This window comes from Eretmochelys imbricata, chromosome 7 (assembly GCF_965152235.1).
Source record: "Eretmochelys imbricata isolate rEreImb1 chromosome 7, rEreImb1.hap1, whole genome shotgun sequence".
Taxonomy (NCBI): domain Eukaryota; kingdom Metazoa; phylum Chordata; order Testudines; family Cheloniidae; genus Eretmochelys; species Eretmochelys imbricata.
In genome coordinates this window covers 80,261,340-80,285,439 of record NC_135578.1, presented here as the reverse complement: position 1 = coordinate 80,285,439, position 24,100 = coordinate 80,261,340, and the positions used below count along the sequence as shown (strand labels likewise).

The 24,100-nt window shown below is 38.8% G+C and overlaps 1 protein-coding gene across 1 annotated transcript in view; it reads left to right on the top strand.

The window, feature by feature from the left end:
• Positions 1 to 24,100, top strand: part of CTNNA3 (catenin alpha 3) — a 909,177-nt gene that overhangs the window by 659,265 nt on the left and 225,812 nt on the right. The window contains exon 11 of the mRNA XM_077821324.1: positions 6,116 to 6,272. Within this exon, the coding sequence (XP_077677450.1) occupies positions 6,116 to 6,272 (157 nt within the window). The remainder of the gene's footprint in view (positions 1 to 6,115; positions 6,273 to 24,100) is intronic.

Genomic DNA, 24,100 nt, shown 5'->3' with positions numbered 1-24,100 from the left:
TTATAGAATCATAGAAATGTTGGGTTGGAAGGGATCATGAGAAGTGTTATAGTCCATCGTCCCCAAGCTGACGCAGGGCCAAGTACAAGACCATCCCTGACAAGTGTTTGTTCCTAAAAACCTTCAATGATGGGGATTTCATAACCTCCCTTGGAAGCCTATTCGAGTACTTCATTTTCCTTAAAGTTAAAAAAAAATCCTAATATTTAACCTAAATCTCCTTTGCTGCTGATTAAGCTGATTACTTCTTGTCCTGCCTTTAGTGGATATGGAGAACAATTGATCAGAGTCCTCTTTATAACAGCCCTTAACATTTTTAAAGATGTTATCACATCCCCTCTCAGGATTCTTTTCTCAAGACTAACCATGCCCAATTTTTTAACCTTTCATTATAGGTCAGGTTTTCTAAACCTTCTATCATTTCTTTGCTCTCTTCCAGGCTCTCTCCAGTTGTCCATATCTTTCTTAAAGTGTGGTGCCCAAAACTGGACAAGTTACTTCAGCTGAGACCTTCTCAGTGCCGAGTAGAACAGGACAAGTCCCTCCCGGGTCTGACATACAATGCACCTGTTAATACGCTCCAGAATTATGTTAGCCTCTTTTTTTTTTTTTTTGGCAACTGCATCACATTGTTGACACACATTCAGTCTGTGATCCACTACAACCCCCACATCCTTTTCAGCAATACTACTAATTCCCCGTTTTTATTTGTGCATTTGATTTTTTGTTCCTAAATATATTTTACATTTCTCTTTATTGAATTTCTTCTTGTTGATTTCATTCAGTTTCTCCAATTTGTCAAGATTGTTTTGAATTGTAATCTTGTTCTTCAAAGCGCTAGCAAGCTCATCTTGGTATCATCTGCAGTTTGGTGTAATCTGCAGATTTTATAAGCATGCTCTCTACTCCATTATGCAGGACATTAAACAAAATATTTTGAATAGTTCTAGACTCAGGACAGACCCCTATGGGACCTTTCTAAACATGTCCTGGTTTGACAGCGAACCATTGGTTACTACTCCTTAAGTATGGTCTTTCAACCAGTTTTGTATCCATGTTATAGTAATTTAATTTAGACTGCGTTTCCCTAGTTTGCTTATGAGAATGTCATGGAGGACTGTATCAAAAGACTTATTAAAAGCAGGATATATAATCTCTACTGCTTTCCCCCATTCAGTTCAGTAACCCTGTATGACAGGGTCAGGCCAGACGGCTACAGGAGAGTAATAGAAGGCAGATATATTAGCCCCAGGCTAAGTAGGTCCCTTTTTCCTGGGTAAGGTAACAGGGAAGGTTCCAGAACAATCAGGAACCTTCTGGAGACAATTAAGACAGGCTGATTAGAACACCTGCAGCCAATCAAGAAGCTGCTAGAATCAATTAAGGCAGGCTGCTCGCTTCAGTTTGTGGTGCATATGTGAGGAGATGGGAGCAAGAGGCACTAGGAGCTGAGAGTGAGAATGTATACTGTTGGAGGATTGAGGAGTACAAGCATTATCAGACACCAGGAGGAAGGTCCTATGGCGAGGATAAAGAAGGTGTTGGGAGGAGGCCAGGGGGAAGTAGCCCAGGGAGTTGTAGCTGTCGCACAGCTGTTCCAGGAGGCACTCTAGACAGCTGCATTCCACAGGGCCCTGGGCTGGAACCCAGAGTAGAGGGCGGGCCCGGGTTCCCCCCATATCCTCACAACTTCTGGTCAGACACAGGAGGAGTCGACCTGGACTGTGAATTCAGAAAAAACGGCCAAGCTGAGGGCTGCTGTGACGCTCCAAGGAGAGCAAATCCGCCAATAAGCGTAAGACCCACCAAGGTAGAGCAGGAACTTTGTCACACCTGTCAAAGAAGGAAATTAGGTTGGTTTGGCATGATTTTTCTTGAAAAATCTATGGTGGCTATCGTTTATCACCATGTTATATTTTAGGTGCTTACAAATTGGTTAATACTTTGTTCCAGTATTTTTCCAGGTATCAAAGTGAGGCTGACTGATCTATAATTCCCCAGGTCCTCTTTGTTCCTCTTTTTAAAGGCAGGTACTATGTTTATCTTTCTTCAGCCTTCTGGGACCTTCCCTGTCACCATGATTTTTTGAAGATAATCACTAATGATTCTGAGATATCTTCAGCTAATTCTTTTAAGTACCATAGGTTGAATTTCATCAGGCTCTTGCTCCTTGAATACATGTAAATTATCTAAATATTCTTTAACCTGTTCTTTCCCTATTCTGTCTTATATTCCTTCCACTTTGTTGTTAATATAAATTATGTAAGCATCTAGTCACAACTGACTTTTTAAATGAAGACTGAGGTAAAGTAAGCATTAAACACTTTAGCCTTGGTGTTGGTCCATAATTAGCTCTCCTTCCCCACTAAATAGTGAACCTTTCTCTTGTTCTTAATGTATTTAAAGAACCTCTTCTTTATTGCCTTTTATATCTCTAATTAGATGTAACTCATTTATGTGCCTTAGCCCTTCTAATTTTGTCCCTAACTGCTTGTGCTATTATTTTGTACTTATCCTAAGCAATTTGTCTGTTTCCACTTTTTGTAGGATTCCTTTTTTATTTTTGTCATTATGCGTGGAGATTGGCATTATGTTGGCTGTGAATGTGACTGATGATTTACTTCTTTTTTTAGTGTTTGCAATTATGTGAAAAGATGCATTAGAGCAACCTTTAATCTAAATTACCAATGTTATTTCTGTGACATTATTATATTCTAAATATTAAATGTGGATAATTTTATAGCTAGCTTACTCACTTTCCCCTCTAGCACTGTTCTAGGAGTTAGCTAGTGCTAAAAAAATGGTGCTTCACCTTTTCAATACTGAGAAGCCCTCCCTCCTAAATGTGATGAGATCTTGCAAGGTGTCCCCCTTCCCATTTGGGCATATGAGAAGGGCAAGGTGGTCATGAACCCAGATTTTGAGAATGTCTGCTCTAATATATATAATATATAACAACACCACAAAAAGACTTCATTAACTTAGAATTAAATGAAATGCATTTCCTCACAATAATACAGATAGTAAAATGAGGGTTGGGAGCTGGGTTTGGGGTTCTCACAATTCAAATGTGAATGACATGTAAAAAATCTGCCCTGTTTTATGGATAGGATCATGTTAGTAGAAATAGTAGCCATTGTCAGTCCCTTAAACACATAATCTCTTTACCTCTAGATTCTGGGGATCAGCAGTGTGGATCAAATGAGCATATAACTCACTGTGAAGAGTATTTTTTGTAATGATATGTTAAATATGGAAAGAGATTAGATGTGTCTTTACTGCAAAATTAATTAATAGTCAAAAAGGGAAAAGCTTAAGTCAACTAAGGACCCAGCTGGACCTGGCTTGGGCAGTCCTTGTTTGGCATCAGAGAAGGTTGTGACAACAACCTATCATTTCTAAAGTCAATGTTTTTGTTTAAAGAAAGTTGCATGAAATCAAGAGTTTTCTTTACATGCTGAATGACTAATCTGTACAGCACTACATGCAAGGAAACTACATTTTTTGTAATTATTTCAAGGGCTGCTTTAATAATAAAATCACCAGGTTTAGCTTCAGTAAAGTATTTTTTTTTCTGTGAAGAGTCCATGTCATCTTAACTGGAAATCAAGCAATTAATTATTGGCAGATATTTTTTGTTGAAAACATAGGGCATGATGCTTTTAAACAAAAACATTCAGATCTGAAGACTTTTGTACTGTAACTGCTCAGGTTTTTGGCATTCTTTCCCTTAGTACATTGTTCTTACATTTCATCAGAGTTAAATCAGTTGCCCTTTTAAAAATTGTATAACTATGTTTCTCTAAATTCGAAAAGTTTAATAAACACGTATTGTTTGTTAGCTGTTGATGGTGCTACACTGATATATAGAAAGGCAAATGTCCCTGTGTGAACGAGCTTAAAATATAATGTAAACAGGTAATATAATTGTGGAATTAGTAAGCCAAAAACCAAGGGGAGAGGGTGAATTCACATTAATAAGAGTCCCTTTTTTATATTCAGCAATTTTTGGTAGAATTTAACTTACACTAGTGAAAAGTCAAGGTAGGGAGATTTTTATTGGAAATCTACAGAATGGTTCAGTAGTAATTTGAATAGCATGGAAACCTCTTGATTGCTTTTCCTTCATGTACAATGAAACAGGTCTTTTAACATATTTATTCATTTATTGGGTATTATTTAAGATTGCCTCCCTAATGTACAATGTAGCACTGCTATACTGTAGGTTAGTACAGTAGGTCATATATATTAGTAATAAAGTTGTTCATAGTTCATCTATTATAGCATAGTTTTCTATTTTATTCCTTAACCAATGTATTCCTTGTCACATGCTGGCTGGTCCATCAAGGGAAGTCAGGCTCAGCTTTGCCTGTGATGAAGCAGCTATCCTCCAGCTGGTCCTGATTCAGTAACTTAATTGAAGTTATTGGATACGGTGTGAACGGGTCAGGATATGGTATAAAAGAGGGAGAGCTCATCTGGGAAGGGGGAGACCTAGAACAGAAGAGGTTGGGAGTTTATGTTCTCATGGAAGGGCCTGTTAGGAGTCAGGTGGAAGGAGAACTGAGGAGAGCCATGGATGAGGGAGACCTGTGGTGAGCATCCATGTGGGGGAGCTGGTTGGGAGGGGGCAGTGGGGAGCCCTGTAGGGGATGTTCTGCTTTAGCCATATGAAATGTTGAGAGGTATGGCTAGCCTGCTAAGAACAGTAATGCAGCTGTGGTAGCATAGGCAATGGTGAGTGGTGGCACAGGCTAGCTGCCCTGAGTACAAACATGCCTGGACCCCACGGATATGTACTCGGGGCAGCTAGTCCCTGCCACTGCCGCCTGTGCGACCATGGCTACGTTACGATTTTTAGCTCAGATGAAAGCTAACATACGTGTTTCTGTGAAGCTAGGAACCACATGCCTATCTCACAACAGACAAAGCCTTTAATTGACATGGCTGGAGGGCTGAGAGACAACAAGAAGCAAACCATTGCAGGGCTGCTAGATGAGGAAAGCCTGCTATGCCTCACGCAGCCATGACAGGAAATGCTGGCCGGTGAGATACTCTTCTACACTCCATCTGAAATTCACGTACATGTGAAATGAGAAACTTTTTGTTTGCCAGGAACTAAGTTCAGGATTCTGTGTGTTTTTTCCCTCCTCCTGCAAAAGTTGATGATGATATACATTTACTATGTATTTTTAATTTAAATTTTATATGCTTTTTGTGTCTAGGGAAGAAATATTTTAAAACACTTAAAACAGGGAAAGAGTCTATCAGCTTTAGTGCAATTTTTCTTTATTACTCCCCTGGGTACACTCCAGCATAAGGTCAAGAGGCTTCCTTAAGATCATATAATGAGAAGGCATTTCAGCTGAATTTAGAACCAGGAACTGCTCGGCTATAACCACTCGATCACAGTGGAGCAGAGTTGTGAATTCTTTCTAATTTGTATGTTTTTCTCCTAATCTACCTTGCCAGCACTAGATATTACACTGAGATGTAGGATATGATTAATTATTTTGTTGTTTAATTCTTCAAGTGTCTTTTGTTTGGTGTTCTGTTTTTTTTTTCTTCATTTGTTGAATACATAGCAGGGATAATATGATATCTTGTACTGGTATACACCTCCCTATACCATGTCTATGCTTGAAAGCTTTAGGGTGTTAAAGTATCCCTTCAGTGAAAGTAATTTACAGTATGATAGGTGCTACTCTTAAGGGTTTATAAACCCCAAACTGCAGTGACCTTATACATCTTTCTAATTATGTATTACGTAGTAAAAGCGTATTCGTACCTAATAAAGTGGGATTGTACATAAAAATATTTTGAAACTATTTTATACTGACAAAAATAGATTTCATGTTACTAAACAGAATTGTTTATGTCGTGAATTCTCCAATTAAAGAATATTTTGTAGTCCTATTCAATTAAAATTACAACTGAACTCTAATTCAGTTAACAGGAAGGTTAACATGTACAATATTTTACAAGTATTCCTCCTTTGAATATAATGAAAGGATGAATATCTTCAATGCTCAGAAAACAGAAATACTGCCTTAGAATCTGTTATGCATTTTAGTTATTTCAGATGAAGTCAAGAATATAATTTTATTTTCTGCAGGTTATTAACGCAGCTTTAGCTCTTGCTGCCAGACCAAAAAGCCAGGTGGTAAAAAACAGCATGGAAATATATAAGAGCACATGGGAGAATCGCATACATGTTCTTACTGAAGCTGTGGATGACATTACAAGCATTGACGATTTTCTTGCTGTATCAGGTATATTATTTTTCAGAATCTGATTTTTTTATTTTAACTTCCCTGTTCTTCATTTTAAAAAAATGGAATTAAGTATATTCTCACTTCCCTAGAATCCAACAGGAAACCAGTGGGAGATTAGTCTGAGTAAGGATTATAATTAATATTCTTAATAGCTAATGTAGTGCCTATCTTCAAAAAAGGGAAGAAGGAGGATCCTGGGAACTACAGGCCAGTCAGCCTCACCTCAGTCCCTGGAAAAATCATGGAGCAGGTTCTCAAGGAATCAATTCTGAAGCACTTAGAGGAGAGGAAAGTGATCAGGAAGAGTCAGCATGGATTCACCAAGGGCAAGTCATGCCCGACTAATCTAATTGCCTTCTATGACTAGATAACTGGCTCTGTGGATGAGGGGAAAGCAGTGGATGTGTTGTTCCTTGACTTTAGCAAAGCTTTTGACACGGTCTGCCACAGTATTCTTGTCAGCAAGTTAAAGAAGTATGGGCTGGATGAATGGACTATAAGGTGGATAGAAAGTTGGCTAGATTGTCGGGCTCAACAGGTAGTGATCAATGGCTCCATGGCTAGTTGGCAGCCGGTATCAAGTGGAGTGCCCCAAGGGTCAGTCCTGGGGCCGGTTTTGTTCAATATCTTCATAAATGATCTGGAGGATGGTGTGGATTGCACCCTCAGCAAGTTTGCAGACGACACTAAACTGGGAGGAGAGGTAGATACGCTGGAGGGTAGGGATAGGATACAGAGGGCCCTAGACAAATTGGAGGATTGGGCCAAAAGAAATCTGATGATTTTCAACAAGGACAAGTGCAGAGTCCTGCACTTAGGACGGAAGAATCCAAGGCACCTCTACAGACTAGGGGCCGAATGGCTAGGCAGCAGTTCTGCAGAAAAGGACCTAGGGGTTACAGTGGACGAGAAGCTGGATATGAGTCAGCAGTGTGCCCTTGTTGCCAAGAAGGCCAATGGCATTTTGGGCTGTATAAGTAGGGGCATTGCCAGCAGATCGAGGGACATGATCGTTCCCCTCTATTCGACATTGGTGAGGCCTCATCTGGAGTACTGTGTCCAGTTTTGGGCCCCACACTACAAGAAGGATGTGGAAAAATTGGAAAGAGTCCAGCGGAGGGCAACCAAAATGATTAGGGGACTGGAACACATGACTTGTGAGGAGAGGCTGAGGGAACTGGGATTGTTTAGTCTGTGGAAGAGAAGAATGAGGGGGGATATGATAGCTGCTTTCAACTACCTGAAAGGGGGTTCCAAAGAGGATGGATCTAGACTGTTCTCAGTGGTAGCAGATGACAGAACGAGGAGTAATGGTCTCAAGTTGCAGTGGGGGAGGTTTAGGTTGGATATTAGGAAAACTTTTTTCACTAGGAGGGTGGTGAAACACTGGAATGCGTTACCTAGGGAGGTGGTGGAATCTCCTTCCTTAGAAGTTTTTAAGGTCAGGCTTGACAAAGCCCTGGCTGTGATGATTTAGTTGGGGATTGGTCCTGCTTTGAACAGGGGGTTTGTCAAGGTTCCTCCCCCACTCTGAACTCTAAGGTACAGATGTGGGGACCTGCATGAAAACCTCCTAAGCCTACTTTTACCAGCTTAGGTTAAAACTTCCCCAAGGTACAAATTAATTTTATCCTTTGTCCTTGGAATATCCACTGCCACCATCAAACTCTAACTGGGTTTACTGGGAAACGTAGTTTGGACACGTCTTTCCCCCAAAAATCCTCCCAACCCTTGCACCCCACTTACTGGGAAAGGTTTGGTAAAAATCCTCACCAATTTGCACAGGTGACCACAGACCCAAACCTTTGGATCTGAGAACAATGAAAAAGCATTCAGTTTTCTTACAAGAAGACTTTTAATAGAAATAGAAGTAAATTGAAGTAAAGAAATCACCTCTGTAAAATCAGGATGGTAGATACCTTACAGGGTAATTAGATTCAAAAAAAGAGAATCCTTCTAGGCAAAACCTTAAGTTACAAAAAAGACACACAGACAGAAATAGTCATTCTATTCAGCACAATTCTTTTCTCAGCCATTTAAAGAAATCATAATCTAACACATACCTAGCTAGATTACTTACTAAAAAGTTCTAAGACTCCATTCCTGGTCTATCTCTGGCAAAAGCAGCATACCGACAGACAGAGACCCTTTGTTTCTCTCCCTCCTCCCAGCTTTTGAAAGTGTCTTGTCTCCTCATTGGTCATTTTGGTCAGGTGCCAGCGAGGTTATCTTTAGCTTCTTAACCCTTTACAGGTGAGAGGATTTTTCCTCTGGCCATGAGGGATTTTAAAGGGGTTTACCCTTCCCTTTATATTTATGACGGGGTTGGACTAGATGACCTCCTGAGGTCCCTTCCAACCCTGATATTCTATGATTCTATAGCCTTCATGTATTATGTCTCAACACAGCACCCTTCTTCTCATTCCACACTTGGGCAAGATGCAATATGGCATTTGAAGTGTAATCTTCTAGGTTTTGTGACTATAAAGACATTTTCTTATTGGAATTCAGAAACATTTTCAGATAGGCTCAGGATGTCTTACGCGTTTTTAAAAACAAATTGCTGATTAGTGCACAGTCTGTTCTTAAATACAATTATTTTTGTGGGTGTTTAAAAAGCCAACGGAAAATGGATGTCGAAATACTTTACTCAGCTAACAAGCCCTTTCCTTGCCCTCACTAAAATAAATAAATAAATAAATAAATAAAAATGTAGTGTACCTCAGAAGGGTCTAAATGTAGTACTTACACAAAACCAAAGCCACAGCAAGGTATAAAGAATGTATATCGTAATGCCAGTGTACTCATGACTGTTACTAGAGCCAAATCCTTGTTTTGGCAACCAGTTTCTCAGTGAGGTGTGTTTAAGGAATTTGCCAGTCTTTTCGGGCATGCGCTTAGTCACTTGTTGGATTTTTGTATAAAACAAGTAGCCACAAGTTTCCAGTTGGTGATAAATTCTTTTAATTACAGCTGGGTAAATTTGAGCCTACCATCCTGATGTCAGATTTACAAAATACTATTAGGAAGATTTGATATACTGTGTTCATGAAAGTTAACTGGTTGTTCTCATTACTTAAATAAAAATTACCAGGCCTAAGCGTTTCCTTTATAGAGAACTGTATTGGTTCATGTTATCAATTTGTCCAATAATTTCAATATAGAGCAGTGTTTGAGTTACTTTATCTTACATGGGATGCCAAAAGCCCAGCTAAGTTGTTCTAGCAGCCAGGCACAGGGATTCTAGCACCCAGACAGTGTAGCCACAACCCCTATGCTAGGGGAGAAGGAAGTGGAATAGCTATTCCTACATCTCTGTGTCACCGGAAAATTCCCTTTTGGAAAGAGAATTTTCCCATGGGTGTTTAGCCAGATTTGATTTTTGCTTTGTGATGCCTGAGCACTGCTGGGTCTGATTTATCATTGCCATGTACCTTGTGTAATCATGCACACCAGAACAAGGTCAGTGCAAAGCTACCTGATGGGAGTGGAATTGTTTTGACCTCATTTGCACTGATGTAAATGACTACACAAGGTGTAAAGAAACAATGAATTGGGCCCCCAAATTTGAGTTCCCTTATCAAAATGTGTAAATTAGGCTGCAGACCTGTTTGGTCAAAGAAACAAATACAAAGAAAACAGCTACTAAAATAATATGCTTCCCCAGACTGTTTGTATAGCTTTTTCACTCTTTTTCACTCTTCACATTCATGCTAAGATATATTTCAAATGCTTCCTAAATGACTAGAGGTACTGTACTAGTTCCACATTTCCATTTTGTATCTCCAGGATAGAAATATCTGGTCATGAAAAATGTACTTTTAAAATAGTATTCACTAAAGACATATTCAATATTAATAAACTGTATTTATTGCATTAATAGGAGTATTCAGCATCTAAACAGAGGATACAAACTAGTTATCTCATTTCTGACATATTATGGGCCATATTCTTCCACCTCTGACACCTCTGCAGCTCCATTTAAGTCAACAGAGTTGCTAGAGCATAAAGGCATAATTTGACCCAGTATGTCTGAGCAAAATGTAACTATTTTCTTACTGTTAGTGCACATTGTGCCAAGCCTAAAACTGTTTTGGTGAGTGCAGCCACAGTTCCCCATGCCAGTCATTGGGACCAATTTGGATCATGCAGCAGTGTAAAGCAGGAGGAGTTTCACTGTTGTCAATGGAATTACAGTAGTTTGAAATCATTGTAAGTGGTTATTTATTGAATGGGTAGATCCACTCTGTTATAAAGAGAATTAGCTTGGATAACCACTGCCTTAAAAAGGTTCCTAATCCCTTTGGGAACAACACATTCACTATAGAAATTGTAACCTGCTGGAAGTAGAATTCTCATGAGTAAACCGCACTCTTCTTGGCACTAGGACATTGATGGAGCCGACCTAATTTTGTGCTTGGAGACAGAAAGTTCCCCACTCTCCTGGCAAAATAATTTTATTGAGAGAATTTTTACCTGTGTTGCTTCTCTTTGGGGATAGGGTATTTTTTAAGGATGTCACCAGGGGCATTTCCCCACCAAGCAATAGTAAATTTGTAGGACAGTTCAGGAATGGTGCTCTATCTCCAGCTTTTGTAATCTTCACCTTGAAATCACCAGCAGCAGCATCTGTTCACATTGTATTTCTATTGTGCCATGGAAGAGAATCATGGAGATGGCCCTATTTCAGAAATTCTATGACACTTCTACTTTACAAATACATTATTTTAAGTATTAGCTAATTTTTTAATCAACATAGCACTCTATTGGCACATAGTGGCTCATCAAGTGGCATTACGGAGTTTAATTTAGAAAAGGGATAAAATATGAATTGTCTTAAAGTTCTTGGGTCTGTAACATGAAGTTCCACATGCCTTGACAGTATCCTGTTTGAATAATTTTTTTTATTAAAAATTATGTTGTATCGATCCTGACAGAAAAGATATTGCACTAGAGTTCAGAGGGTTTTTTTTAAATTTGGGATGCATTAGTTGATCTTGCACAGTATATTTCATGCAGTAAAAATAACATTATCTAACATTTCAACTTTTTAAAACTATATTTGTGTGTATTATTCTATACGAAACAAAAGTTATGGACTGGCCCCAAGGTAAGAAAAATGATATACTGGTAAATCCACAGCAGCTAGGGAAACATTGATATATTGGGTTCCTACAACAGCTATACTTGAGACTATCTAGAAGATTAACTCTCGCATATGCCTAGAATCAACAACCCATCATCATTCATGATAATATTTAAACACATCCCTAATTTGAAGAAGATGTTTAAGTTCCATTTCAGCACAGGCTTAACTTTAAGCATGTGTCCTGGAATAGGGATGGATTTAAGCATATGCTTAAATGCCCAGCTGAATTAGGGCTGTTGAGCTAAATTCCTTCCCTGAGCTCTGATTCTTTCTGCTGTTGTTTTTTCACCATTTCCTTAAATGGGATATTTAGTCCCAGCCTTGCTTTTCCTGGGTGATGTGATCACTTTCTGCACATATAATGTGTGTACAGTTCCTGTATTTCACATAGAATAAAGTCCATTCTGCAGCTGATTATTCCAAGTTGGTCGTTCCACAAAGAAGTGGCTAGATAGTTAATCCTTATCTGTTCATGAAACCATTTTATTGAGTGTGTGTGTGTGTGTGTGTATTTATAAATTATATAATCCCTCATCATATAGCACATATTACATATCTAGCTGATAATAAAATCTTTCAGATCCATAGATATAAAGGAAACCCAAGCACAGCACAGCACAGCCAGGTGTGACTGTACTGTACAGCATTTCACTTTCAGGCTCCATACATAGCAAATGCATTTACTTCACTGAAAAGGTTGGTCGTTCTGTAATAGTAATGCCTGTTATCCTACGTCCTATCTCTATGCAATGAGAAATACGAATTCCCCAGGATACAGTATATCAGCATTTATGCGATCTAAGAAAAGAACACTTTAGTGAAACTGTATTTTCAGAGTTCCCACAAGTTCTTGGAAAATAACTGTGAGAAATGAAACCCCCTGACACTTTAAATATTTCTAAATAATTGAATATGTTCAGCAAAAAATGAAATACATTCCAGACTTTGATATCTGCAAGCAAATCTTCATGCTGATATGTGCATTTTATGTTTCTATAATAAAGTGCATATAAATTCTGCTCACTGACTTAAATGGAAAATTTAATGGAAGCGAAGCACCTAACCTGCTAAATCTTTTTTTGTGAACTGGGGCCTAAAAATACAGTATCCTAAATTGTGCAAGATGCTTAATGACCATTGCAATTTACTGTGATAATATATTAGGAATTGAAAAAGATGCTGAGGAATAGCTACAGTTTCCAGCTTTTAGGATCAAATCATTAGTCCAACACAGAGTCCAAATAGCTGGGAAGATGCAAAGACAAGCTCTTCCTCCCCAAACCCTCAACCCTGTGGTGCAGTTGCCAAGGTTCTTCATAGAGGTTATTGTAGCCCAAAGGCTGAATACCCTGTAACGTGTCCCTGATAAAGGGTAGAGTTGGAGAGACCAGTTGGATCCATTTAGCAGTGATTAATCTTGCTCTGTTCTCACGTTTCCTTGCCCACCTGTATCCTGCCTTCACCCACCACTTGAGCGCTCCTACACAGGCTCCTGGAGAGCTGAGCTCCATGTCCATGTTCCTGAACAGCTCACACACACTTATGCAAGAGAACTATAACAGCCCCAGTACTAGTAGTTTTGCGGGCTCGATTTGTCCCTTACAGAAGAATATTATTTATAGTTAGTTCATTTAAAACCACTTCAGAACACAAACCTCTTCATTCCTGGGGCTACTTGTCCTCCAGTAGAAATGAACAGAGACCACAGGAAAAAGAAAATGGAATCTGCTAGAATTTCCACTGGTGCTAGATCTAAGTAAGTGTGGTTCCTGAGTTAAGGAAGGGTCATTTAAATGGCTCATGACCTCCTGCAGTTGCTAGACTTAGCCAATGGTAAGCAGTCTCAAGTTTGTGCAGGAGCATGGAGCCAGATCCCTGGCCACATTCTTACTCCACTGGGCCCCTTCATCAACACAAAGGGGTTGGAAAACTAGCATACTTGGTCAGCTGGTGATTCTCCCTGTAGAAAAATCCTTGCATTGTGTAGAAAAAGCTACATGGGGGTCCAAAACTAACCTCTTGTTGCCATGGGGATCAGGGAAGCCAGACCTGAGAATGAAGGCCATGGATTCCAGTGCATGTGTTCTTTCTGTCTTTTTCTTTTTTCTTTCTTTCAAAATTATGTATAATCCTGCCCAAGAAATCCAGCCAGGCTGAGTTAGCCCTCCAGCTCTCTAGGTAAGACCAGTCACCACATGGTCAGCTCTGCTCTGGCTGCTAGTCCAGGGCTACTGCCTGCTGTGTGTGTGTGTGGATACTGGGGTAGGAGAATACAGTTTGGATTTTAGTACTGTATAGTTGTGTAATCTGCACCTTGAACCCTGCACCCATTTGTGGTGAGGGGAAATCCTGGGACTAGAAGCAGCCTGACTCCTGCCTGAAGAGGATCCCTGCCAGCAGAGATCAGCCCCTCTGCAGTGATCGAGGAGTCCAGAGTTATCTCTGAACCTGAGGAGCATTCATAGAGTTTATGAGTGCACCATCTTTTAGTTAGTTAATCAGGGAAATTGTTTTGGGGACCCCCTACTCCCTGAACTGTGTCCTCAAGCCAGGGAGTAAGGGTTTGGGGATTTTATAACCTGCTGCATATTAAACCTGTGGAGGGACTTACCACCTCCTCCTCCCACTTGTGAGTCTTCTGGGTTGTACTGAACCGAGTCAGCCATACTGCTAAAGCACTGCAGAGAAGATATCATGGTCATAGGTCATCAAGGGCCCCAACAAAGTACGTGTACCAACGGGACACTGATCTTACATTTGCCACATCAGTCATGTGACTGGAGGAAGTCATGGGTATTATCAGCGTGGGCCTAAGAATAGTGTTTTACCCTGTTATGTTACATTTGTCTCCTGTTCCATATAATTACTGTGTTGAATATATTGTATGTGTTTTTGTTATTTCTTGGGAGCCTCCAACTATCTGGCAAGTAAGTGGGGATTACCCTGTGGTTAGAATTTTCCTCTCATGCTGCCCTGGTGACCCTGCCAGGAAGGAGCAAGTGTGGGACGGGAGGCACCGCCAAATAAATTCATAGGGAAAAATAAAGAAGTTACACCCTGCTGAGTGGGTGGCAGGATTCAGAAGAACCCAGACCTGCCCATCAAAACCTGTAAGCAGATTGGCATTAAAGAAGGTAACCGGGTGGAGAGGGGGCACTACATTTATAAATACCTGCAATAGTGTTCCTCAATCTATAGGTATATAAACTCCTATGTGGTTTCATTAAAGGTGGAAGGATAGCAGAAATTACTGAGCTGGTGGTTTGTTTCTTTTAAAAAACAGCAACTTTGTGTTGGGTGAAAGGATCTCTCCCACTGATCATTATAGCTGTAGGATGACTGTGAGAGGTGTGTGACCTCTCCTGTATAAAACTACTGAGACTTTCGTGCCTCCACCTCCCTCCTGTTGTTTTGCAGTAGGAGGGGAAATACTTAACCCAATGTTCCTCCCTTCTTCTTCTTTAACTAGCGAGATGATGTTTAACTAGGGCATATGATCTTTTAAAATTTATTGCCACTTCTATCTGACAGGAAGATTTTGTTCAAGAGGTCATAGCATGTGCTAGCATGCTGTGACTTTGCTGCAAGGAAGGAGGACTTTCCTTGTGGAACAGCCTGTATGTCTTTGCATTGCAGCAGACTTCCTAGGCTAACAGGTGCAGAGGGGATTTAGAGCTGGATAGAGCTTATGAAACAATAATATTGGTTTATTAATGCAAGAAAGCTTATTTACCAAAACCCACAATAAATTGACTTAGAAAAATATGAGAGGACATTGCAGTTTTAAGCTGTTAGAGTCACATACTCTTCTGTGCTCTTGCTGTAGTGTTTTTACTCCTTTACAGACATGGAGCAAAACATTTGCAATCTGCATTTGACCACTGAATTATTAATAACTCATTAGCCTATTATCAAATCAAAACTGGGTAAAATTTGTGGGATTTGTTGATGATTGAATTAATGAAATATTACTCATTTTGCAAAATTGTAGTGTGACATTTTGTTTGACTTTACAAAATCACCATAATTTGCAAAAGTTTCATTAAATTACATTTTCTTCTGACTTCTGTAAAATCTTCTCAAAGGTGTTTCTTATTTTTGTAATTTAATAAATCTGGTGAAAAACCAAAAATTACCAGTTTCACTGTATGTGAAAAATGATTTGTATAGTTCTTCTGGGAGGGGAGGGCTTTTCAATGGGAGTCAGGAACCTAACTTAGACACTTTTTAAAACCCCACTAAGCACCTGTCTGTGATCGTTAGGCACCTAAATACCTTTGTAAGTCTGGCTCTGAGGCTTTTGGAACATGGGGAAATGTGCTTCAATGTAAATACCTAGTTATGCTTGGTCAAAGTAGGGTACTGAACAAAGAAGGGTAGCCCTGCTTAGCAGCATGCCAGCACTACTTATCTTGCTCACACAGGTGGCACAATCTCAGCAATTGTTTTAGGACTGGGTCTAGCATAAATAATTGCAGAATAGAGCGTGTAGCTTATTTGATGAACGATTCTCCTCCAAGTTACTTCTCATCTCCCTGGCATAGACATGTACAGCCTGGTATTATTTTGCCCTCTGTAGAAGGTCAGCAATGTTACCTGGATTGATCAGCCTGTTCTGGAACCAGCATCAGAGCCTTTCCATGGCTTACAGAGCTCAGGAATACGTAGGGATTTTCTGCTGAAGTGGTCCCAAAAACTTTATGTCTAGCACTATCCATGTTAATGTGAGGAAAAACGGAGTCCATTTTCTAATGTGTTAAAGTGTTCAACTCTGTATCTCCTGGTGTGAAATCTGCTTTTTAAATTTAAAATTTGCCTTTTGAATTTATTGAACTTTTTTTTGGCCTAATTAGATAGCATTATTCATAATTCTTCACACTAAGTAAAAGCAGATACTGTCGCTTAACTACTAATGATATGTAAGCATAGGCTTGTAAGTAAGTAAACATTTCTCCAGTGACTTTGCAAAAAATCTTATAGTTATGGTAATCAATGTTTAGAGCAGCTTCTTTAGGTACCACTTTCATCAAGGCACTTAGACCCAGATTTGTAAAGGTATTTAGATACCTAACTCCCAGAGGAGTTTATAATCAGGCCCATAAGTACATGTTTATAATCAGGCCCACAAGCACATGCACTTACGTCCCATTGAAGTCAAAGTTAAGCCTGTGCTTCAGTGCTTTGCTGAATAGAGTTCTCTGTCTGACCATATCAGCTGTTTATTTGGGAAGATTCCTATTGTCTTATATATTATTATTAAACTCCATCTTAAATACATAGGGCAAAATATTATGTCATGTGTTTTGTTTTGTTTTTTCTGTGCAAACCAGTTCAAGTGTATCCCTTAAGTACATAAGAGCTGACACCATATTGTTTTCAACAAGGGTGAAAAATTGTAGTTCAAATCTGTTTGTAAGAAAACTTTAGAACATAGAGCATGGGTGTAATCTTGAATTCTAATGCTCAAATATCATTAGCTCATGCAGAGGGAATTGGGCGGAGTTGCTGTGGTGGGTTGAGGGGACCAGGAAAGCTTGGAACAAAAGTGGCATAGGTGAGCTAAAATAAGGATCATCATTGTCACATTTTAATCTGTATTCCTCCGTATCATCATTAAAATTAGATAACTTACTTTGTGTCTTGTCCTTCCATAAGAATCTCAATAATCCAGGTTTCAGAGTAACAGCCGTGTTAGTCTGTCTTTGCAAAAAGAAAAGGAGTACTTGTGGCACCTTAGAGACTAACCAATTTATTTGAGCATGAGCTTTCGTGAGCTACAGCTCACTTCATCGGATGATTTCCTTAGTAAGTATGACTGGAATCCAGCACCTGTGGTTAACCTCTCTCCAAGGGCTATAACCATACACAGCAGTTACCAGCCAGCCTTTACAAAGGAAATTGCAATTATTGTTAAGGTAAAAGCATTACAGGGAAAGCCATATAAAAACAATGAAAGAATCTACATACATACTAAAAGCTTACCAGAGGTCACCCCATGTCCAACCTAGGGCTCTGGTGGGTATCAGTCTTTCCTACCCCAAAACTGGGGTAGTTGAAATGAAACATGACACTTAGAACAAAATTAACGACTTGCTCTCATTCTGAATGTAATCCTTTATTTTTAAAAAAATATGTTGATGTCCACAGAATAAAGAAGGTATCTTGACCTTGTGACAGAGTGAGAAAGGAAACTAGGAAAAGTGAATCAATGTTTTGTACCCACAGGAAATAAAAAAAGAAACTAATTTGGTACTGTTTTATTAAAAAACAATTATAAATATTAGTAAAGCACTAAAGAAGAATAGGATTACTGAATGAGCCATATTTTTCTAAACCCACTAAATATTGGCATTTTTTCTATGACTTTTTTGGACTTTCTTCTTCCGTTTCCTTATGTTCATAAACTTGGAGAATTTTGCTACTTTTTTCTATTTGTCTTGTTTTATTTTTATTACTAAAGTGAATTTACTACGTCAGTGTTAATTCATCTCTAACCCCATTCCCCCCTTAAAAAACAGAAGCTCTTAAAAAATTTAGGAGTTTAATGAACAAGCCAAGAGGACATCCAAATCCAAGTAAATTCAAATAGATACAAGCTATTTGCAAAGTAAAGAATGCAATTAATGAATTATATTTTTAAAAAGTCACTGTGATTATCATATATTATAAATAATTATAACATTGTTCATAGCCCTGGTATAGCTGTAGTTCTCAAATAACAGAGAATCCATTGCAAGCTATTGGTTTCGGTTAGCTAATTTACACAAGGAAAATGTGGGTATTAATCTTTATAACTCAATGACATTAATGTAAAAGAGAGATGCATCTATTTATCATGGTAATGTGAGATTTTTTTTAGAATGAAATCAGTAAATTGAATATACTAAGGCAACTGATGCATATATTCCCAGGAGAGACTAGTTTTAATTGTAGGTTGTAATTTTGTTTTTGTTGGTAGGTTGTAATATTGGTGGGTTTCTTTTTTTGGTAAAGTATACTGTCTTTTTCCTTCTTATTTTACCATTGCTTTCTCTTTTTATGAGCTATATATATTCAAAACTGGGGAGGGTATGGCAGAAACACATCGGGGGGTATTCATTTTCTATTGTTGATTTTTTTTTTAGTTATTTTACATCCTTTAATCAAAGTAGTTGTTGTTAACATTTGAATGTGAGTGAGGGGAAAAAAATTGTCAAAACTTTCTTACATTAATAGTTATATATTCACCTCTCCTGACTCTAAACTGTTATACATATAGAAAATTCAAATTAGAATTCCAGTCATGTAGAAAATAGTCTACCCCGGCTGCTATCTTTTAACAAAAGACAGACAAAAAACATATTTTTAAATGATCTAGTCTATAGCTTAACATAACTTATACCAGTATTTTTAGTAAAACAAGCATTAGCAATGCTGAATGTGTCTAGGATTGGCAGGACCTGTGATTGTTTTTTTGTTGTCTCATTCAGATTTAGACGTGTAGAATGCACACTTCTTGCTCGATATATCTAAACTTGCAGAGGAGATAAGCTGCTTTAAACATTTCTCAAAACCTGTTATTGTCTTTTGGCTTCTGTTGCAGGAACAGAAACTTTTGTTTTGTTTTCTGAGAGTACTGTTTTCACTTCTGAGCAGAAGCCTGTCTCTTAACATCTGTCTCCTTGAAAATGAAGTTTCTTTAATAGGTTGTTCTGTGATATGCCATTTGTGTTAAGGGATGCCTCTCCAAAATCCATCCATTATCCATTCCACTGTAAATATCCTTGCCTAGATCTTCATTAATTTAACTGTTGCAGCCTTCTCCTCTCTGGCCTCCCACATCACATCCCTGGGTTTCAGTCTGTCAAAAATCTACCTTACCTTCCACTGTAGCCGCATCCAGACCCTTTCTAATCCTTTTACTGGCTTCCCCTTGCCAGCAGCATCAAATTCAATTTCTTTATTCTCCACTTCAGAGTCATACACACCATGGCTCCTCTTTATATTTTGGTCCTTGTCGTAGATTGCTACAGGTGGGGATGGAAGGCTAACATCCCTAAAGGGGCAGAGTTAACATTGCAGTGAGTGGTATGTAGTGCAGTGGTTATCAAACAGATTTGATCATGCCCCCCTTCTTTGTGTGTGTGTAGCAGTTTATGCCCCCGCCACATACATACAAATATTGATTAAAAAAATCAACATGCAACTCTAACTAAATATTAAAACAGTAATTCAAACATTCAAATGGAGCCATTTTTTCTGTTGCATGAATGAGCCAACAATCCATTGTTAGAAGAGCAAAACTGCAATTGCGGTCAATGCTTACAATCAAATGTGCACTCTGCATCGTAGCAAATGCAAATGGATTAACGTACATACGGCAATGACTTTGTGTAATTCTATGCAAGCTTAACAGAAATCTGGCAAAATGCACAGTGTCCTCTAGAGTCAATGCAGAGCACCATCTGAAGACCTGATGGGTCTGGAGGAATCAGCTTTGCTAGTTATTCATTTCTGGGGGTAAAATGTGCTCAGTATGTTTCCCTCCGCCAAAGCTTCTCATGCTCCCCACCCCCAGAATACATTCTGTGCCCCCAGCCAGGTTTAGAACCTCTGCTGTAGAGTATGGTAGGTTTGGTGAGAGTCAAGTGTGGGCTTTTGACTGTAGAAGTGAAGGGTGTGTATTGTAAATGGCTTAAATTTTCATTTCTGTGTTTAGGGGCATTTGTCAGAAATGTTATGCATAACTCTACTTCTTTAGGGATGTTAGCTTTCCATCATCACCTGCAGCAAACTACCACCTTGCAAAGGACACACTGCTTTAGCTACCGTCCACAACTAATATTATTATTAGTTTGGTAGAGAGGTTTGTGGACAAGGCTAGATTGAGGGGGCAGAATTAAGGGTGCAGTCTGTGATGGATGATAAATGTATGTGTAACATGAATGTCTAACTCTAAAAATTTTAATTTGTTAAAAAGCAATACCTGTTAAATCTAACACAAAGTGTGTATGTATCGTTATTTTATAGGTAGTCCTTCAATATATGCAGAAGTTGTCTAAGATCCATCGTTCTGATTATCCTGTTAGCACATGGCTCAGTAATATGTTCCCTGTCACCCTCACTAGTGGGTGAAATTGTAGATAGTTATATTTGCATACATCCGCTAAGGTGTGAGTTTATATAAAAGAAGAAAAGAAAAAAAAATCCCATGTGAGTTTCGCTCAGCAATATACATTTGCTTTTCTCCTTAGAACTTCTTATTATTTATGCTTTATTCCCTTTCTTTTAATTTTTCTTTTGTTTGCTAATTAAAACTCCTGCAGCCTAAACCATCTCCACTGCTAAATATAGAGTAACAAGCCTGGAGGTGTGGAAGCTTGTAGACTGATGGACAATATGCTGCTTTCAATATAGTGCGAAAAATAAAGTTTACGTCAACACAACATTTTTTATAGGTGACACTGCAAAAGTCTACACTTAATAGAAATTAGACTGGGAGAGGGTTGAGACTGTTCAGAATGAATAAATGTATTCAGCCTGGACTGTTGAGGAAATTCTGTGGTAGGGCTAACGGACATGCAGACTGTCTCAGGTGTAGGTGGACGGGAATAAACTTTTAACTGAAGAGTTGCCATGAATCAGATAGCACTGCTAAGGGGAGAATGGATGACTCAGCATTGACCTTGCTATAACTGCTGAGTGCTGTATGACTGACTAACAACTGACAAATGAGAATTAGGAAAATGTCAGGTTCCTTTCCCCTTGAATGGAGTTGAGAAGATGCTGAAATGGAAGCAAAGTAAAAGGCTGAACTGCCGACAAAGTGCTAATAGTTTTCTAAAATTCTCCTTTGGAACAGGCTTGAAATTTGTCTCTAGAGCCTACTAATCCTCCATGTAGGCACCTAGCAATATATCCCTTATAATAAAGGTAGATGGTTAGAGGGTTTTTTCCAATCATAATGGAAGTCAGTAGACACAGCAATCTTAGATCAGAAATAGTCTGATATTAGAAACTCATATACCATAAAAACTAGTTTTTAATACATGGAAAGTATTAAGAAAATGGAGAGCAGTAGAAAACAGGATAGCATGAGAGAGCAGCTGGAGGTAACTCAGAAGGCATTTGCTATATTTGCAAAGGGATACAGTGCCCCCCTGGAAAGTAGGAGCGAATGGACCAAATTCTCTGCTGGTGTAAATTTGCAGCTCTCCAGTGACCTCAGTGGGGTTGTCCCAGTTAACATCAGCAAAGAGTTTGGCTCTGTACCTTTTAAAAAACTGTGCTACAGATATAATCCTTGATTATTATTAAGAGCCCACAATCAGAGCAAAGAGGCGTTCTTTAATAGTCCACTGTGGTGTAGGAAGTCAGATAAATATGATTAACATATAAAATACTACATTTAAAACTGCAAAATACTTAGAGGATACACCTGATGATCCTAAAGAAGCAAGGTGTGTTACAGTAATGTGATTGTGTGGCACATAAGTGCCTCTCTTTAGAACTTGCTTCTGTTCTGCCTTTCAGTGATATTTGTCCCCTTCCTAGCACCCATCAAAATTGCATCTGCTTCCTCTCCCACCTTCCAGCAATTGTAGAGCTCACTTGTATCTGTTAGGCACAGCCCTTCTTTGCAAGCAGCCCCATTCTGCCTGAGCTTCCAGGCATGGGGCAGGATGGGGATGGAACATGCTTACTGCACCAACCCTTAGGATGGGTAGTGTGGTCTCCCTTGCATATCCAGACAGATCTGCTTTGTACCTCCAAAGGGGGTGTTGGGAGGGAGCTATAATTATGGCTGACCTTTGCATGGAGGGTGGGTAAGTGGGGGTAGGATCCGTTTTCTCTTCATTCCCAGTCAGATTCTGGCCTTTAATGGGAAGGAAGGAAGAGAGCAACTGATGAATTCTGCAGTATATTCATTAGTTAAATGGGGGACAGATTTTCACAGAATCATAGAAATCAGAGATTAAAACACCTATTAATACATATATCCCAACTCCTTGCCAATGTGGGATTTGTCCTTCCTAATGTATCAATATTAGGGCTATTGATTAATCCCAGTTAATTCACATGATTAACTCAAAGAATAATCATGATTAATCACAGCTTTAATCGCACTGATGAACAATAGAATACCAATTGAAATGTATTAAATATTTGTGGATATTTTTCCACATTTTCAAATATATTGATTTAAATTACAACACAGAATATGAAGTGCACAGTGCTTACTTTATATTATTTTTATTACAAATATTTGCACTGTGAAAATGATAAAAGAAATAGTATTTTTCAGTTCACCTCATACAAATATTGTAGTGCAATCTCTTTATCGTGACAGTGCAACTTACAAATGTAGGTACTATTTTTGTTTCATAACTGCACTCAAAACCAAAACAATGTAAAACTTTAGAGCCTACAAGTCCATTCAGTCCTACTTCTTGTTCAGCTAATTGCTAAGACAAACAAGTTTGTTTACATTTACGGGAGATAATGCTGCCCACTTCTTATTTACAATGTCACCAGAAAGTGAGAACAGGAGTTTGCATCGCACTTTTGTAGATGGTGTTGCAAGGTATATACGTGCCAGATATGCTAAACATTCGTATGCCACTTCATGCTTTGGCCACCATGCCAGAGGACATGCTTCCATGATAATGATGCTCATTAAAAATAATGTATTAATTAACATTTGTGACTGAACTTCTAGGAAGAAAATTGTATGTCTCCTGCTCTATCAATCTTTAGTGCAAACTTGTTTGTCTTAGCGATTGGCTGAACAAGAAGTAGGACTGAGTGGACTTGTAGGCTCTAAAGTTTTACATTGTTTTGGATTTGAGTGCAGTTATGTAACAAAAATAGTATCTACATTTGTAAGTTGCACTTTTACGATAAAGAGATTGCAGTACAATACTTGTATGAGGTGAACTGAAAAATACTATTTCTTTTGTTTATCATTTTTACAGTGCAAATATTTGTAATAAAAAATAAATATAAAGTAAGCACTGTACACTTTGTATTCTGTGTTGTAATTGAAATCAATATATTTGAAAATGTAGAAAACATACAAAAATATTTAAATAAATTGTATTCTGTTATGGTTAACAGCATGATTAATTGTGATTAAATATGGCAGGCGACCAGCTTGGCTTAACAGTGAAATCCTTGCTGATCTTAAACACAAAAAAGAGGCTTACAAGAAGTGGAAGATTGGACAAATGACCAGGGATGAGTATAAAAATATTGCTCGGGCATGTAGGAGTGAAATCAGGAAGTCTAAATCACACCTGGCGTTGCAGCTAGCGAGAGATGTTAAGAGTAACAAGAAGGGTTTCTTCAGGTATGTTGGCAACAAGAAGAAAGCCAAGGAAAGTGTGGGCCCCTTACTGAATGAGGGAGGCAACCTAGTGACAGAGGATGTGGAAAAAGCTACTGTTCTCAATGCTTTTTTTGCCTCTGTCTTCACGAACAAGGTGAGCTCCCAAACTACTGCACTGGGCAGCACAGCATGGGGAGGAGATGGCCAGCCCTCTGTGAAGAAAGAAGTGGTTCGGGACTATTTAGAAAAGCTGGACGTGCACAAGTCCATGGGGCTGGATGCATTGCATCTGAGAGTGCTAAAGGAATTGGCGGATGTGATTGCAGAGCCATTGGTCATTACCTTTGAAAACTCATGGCGATCCAGGGA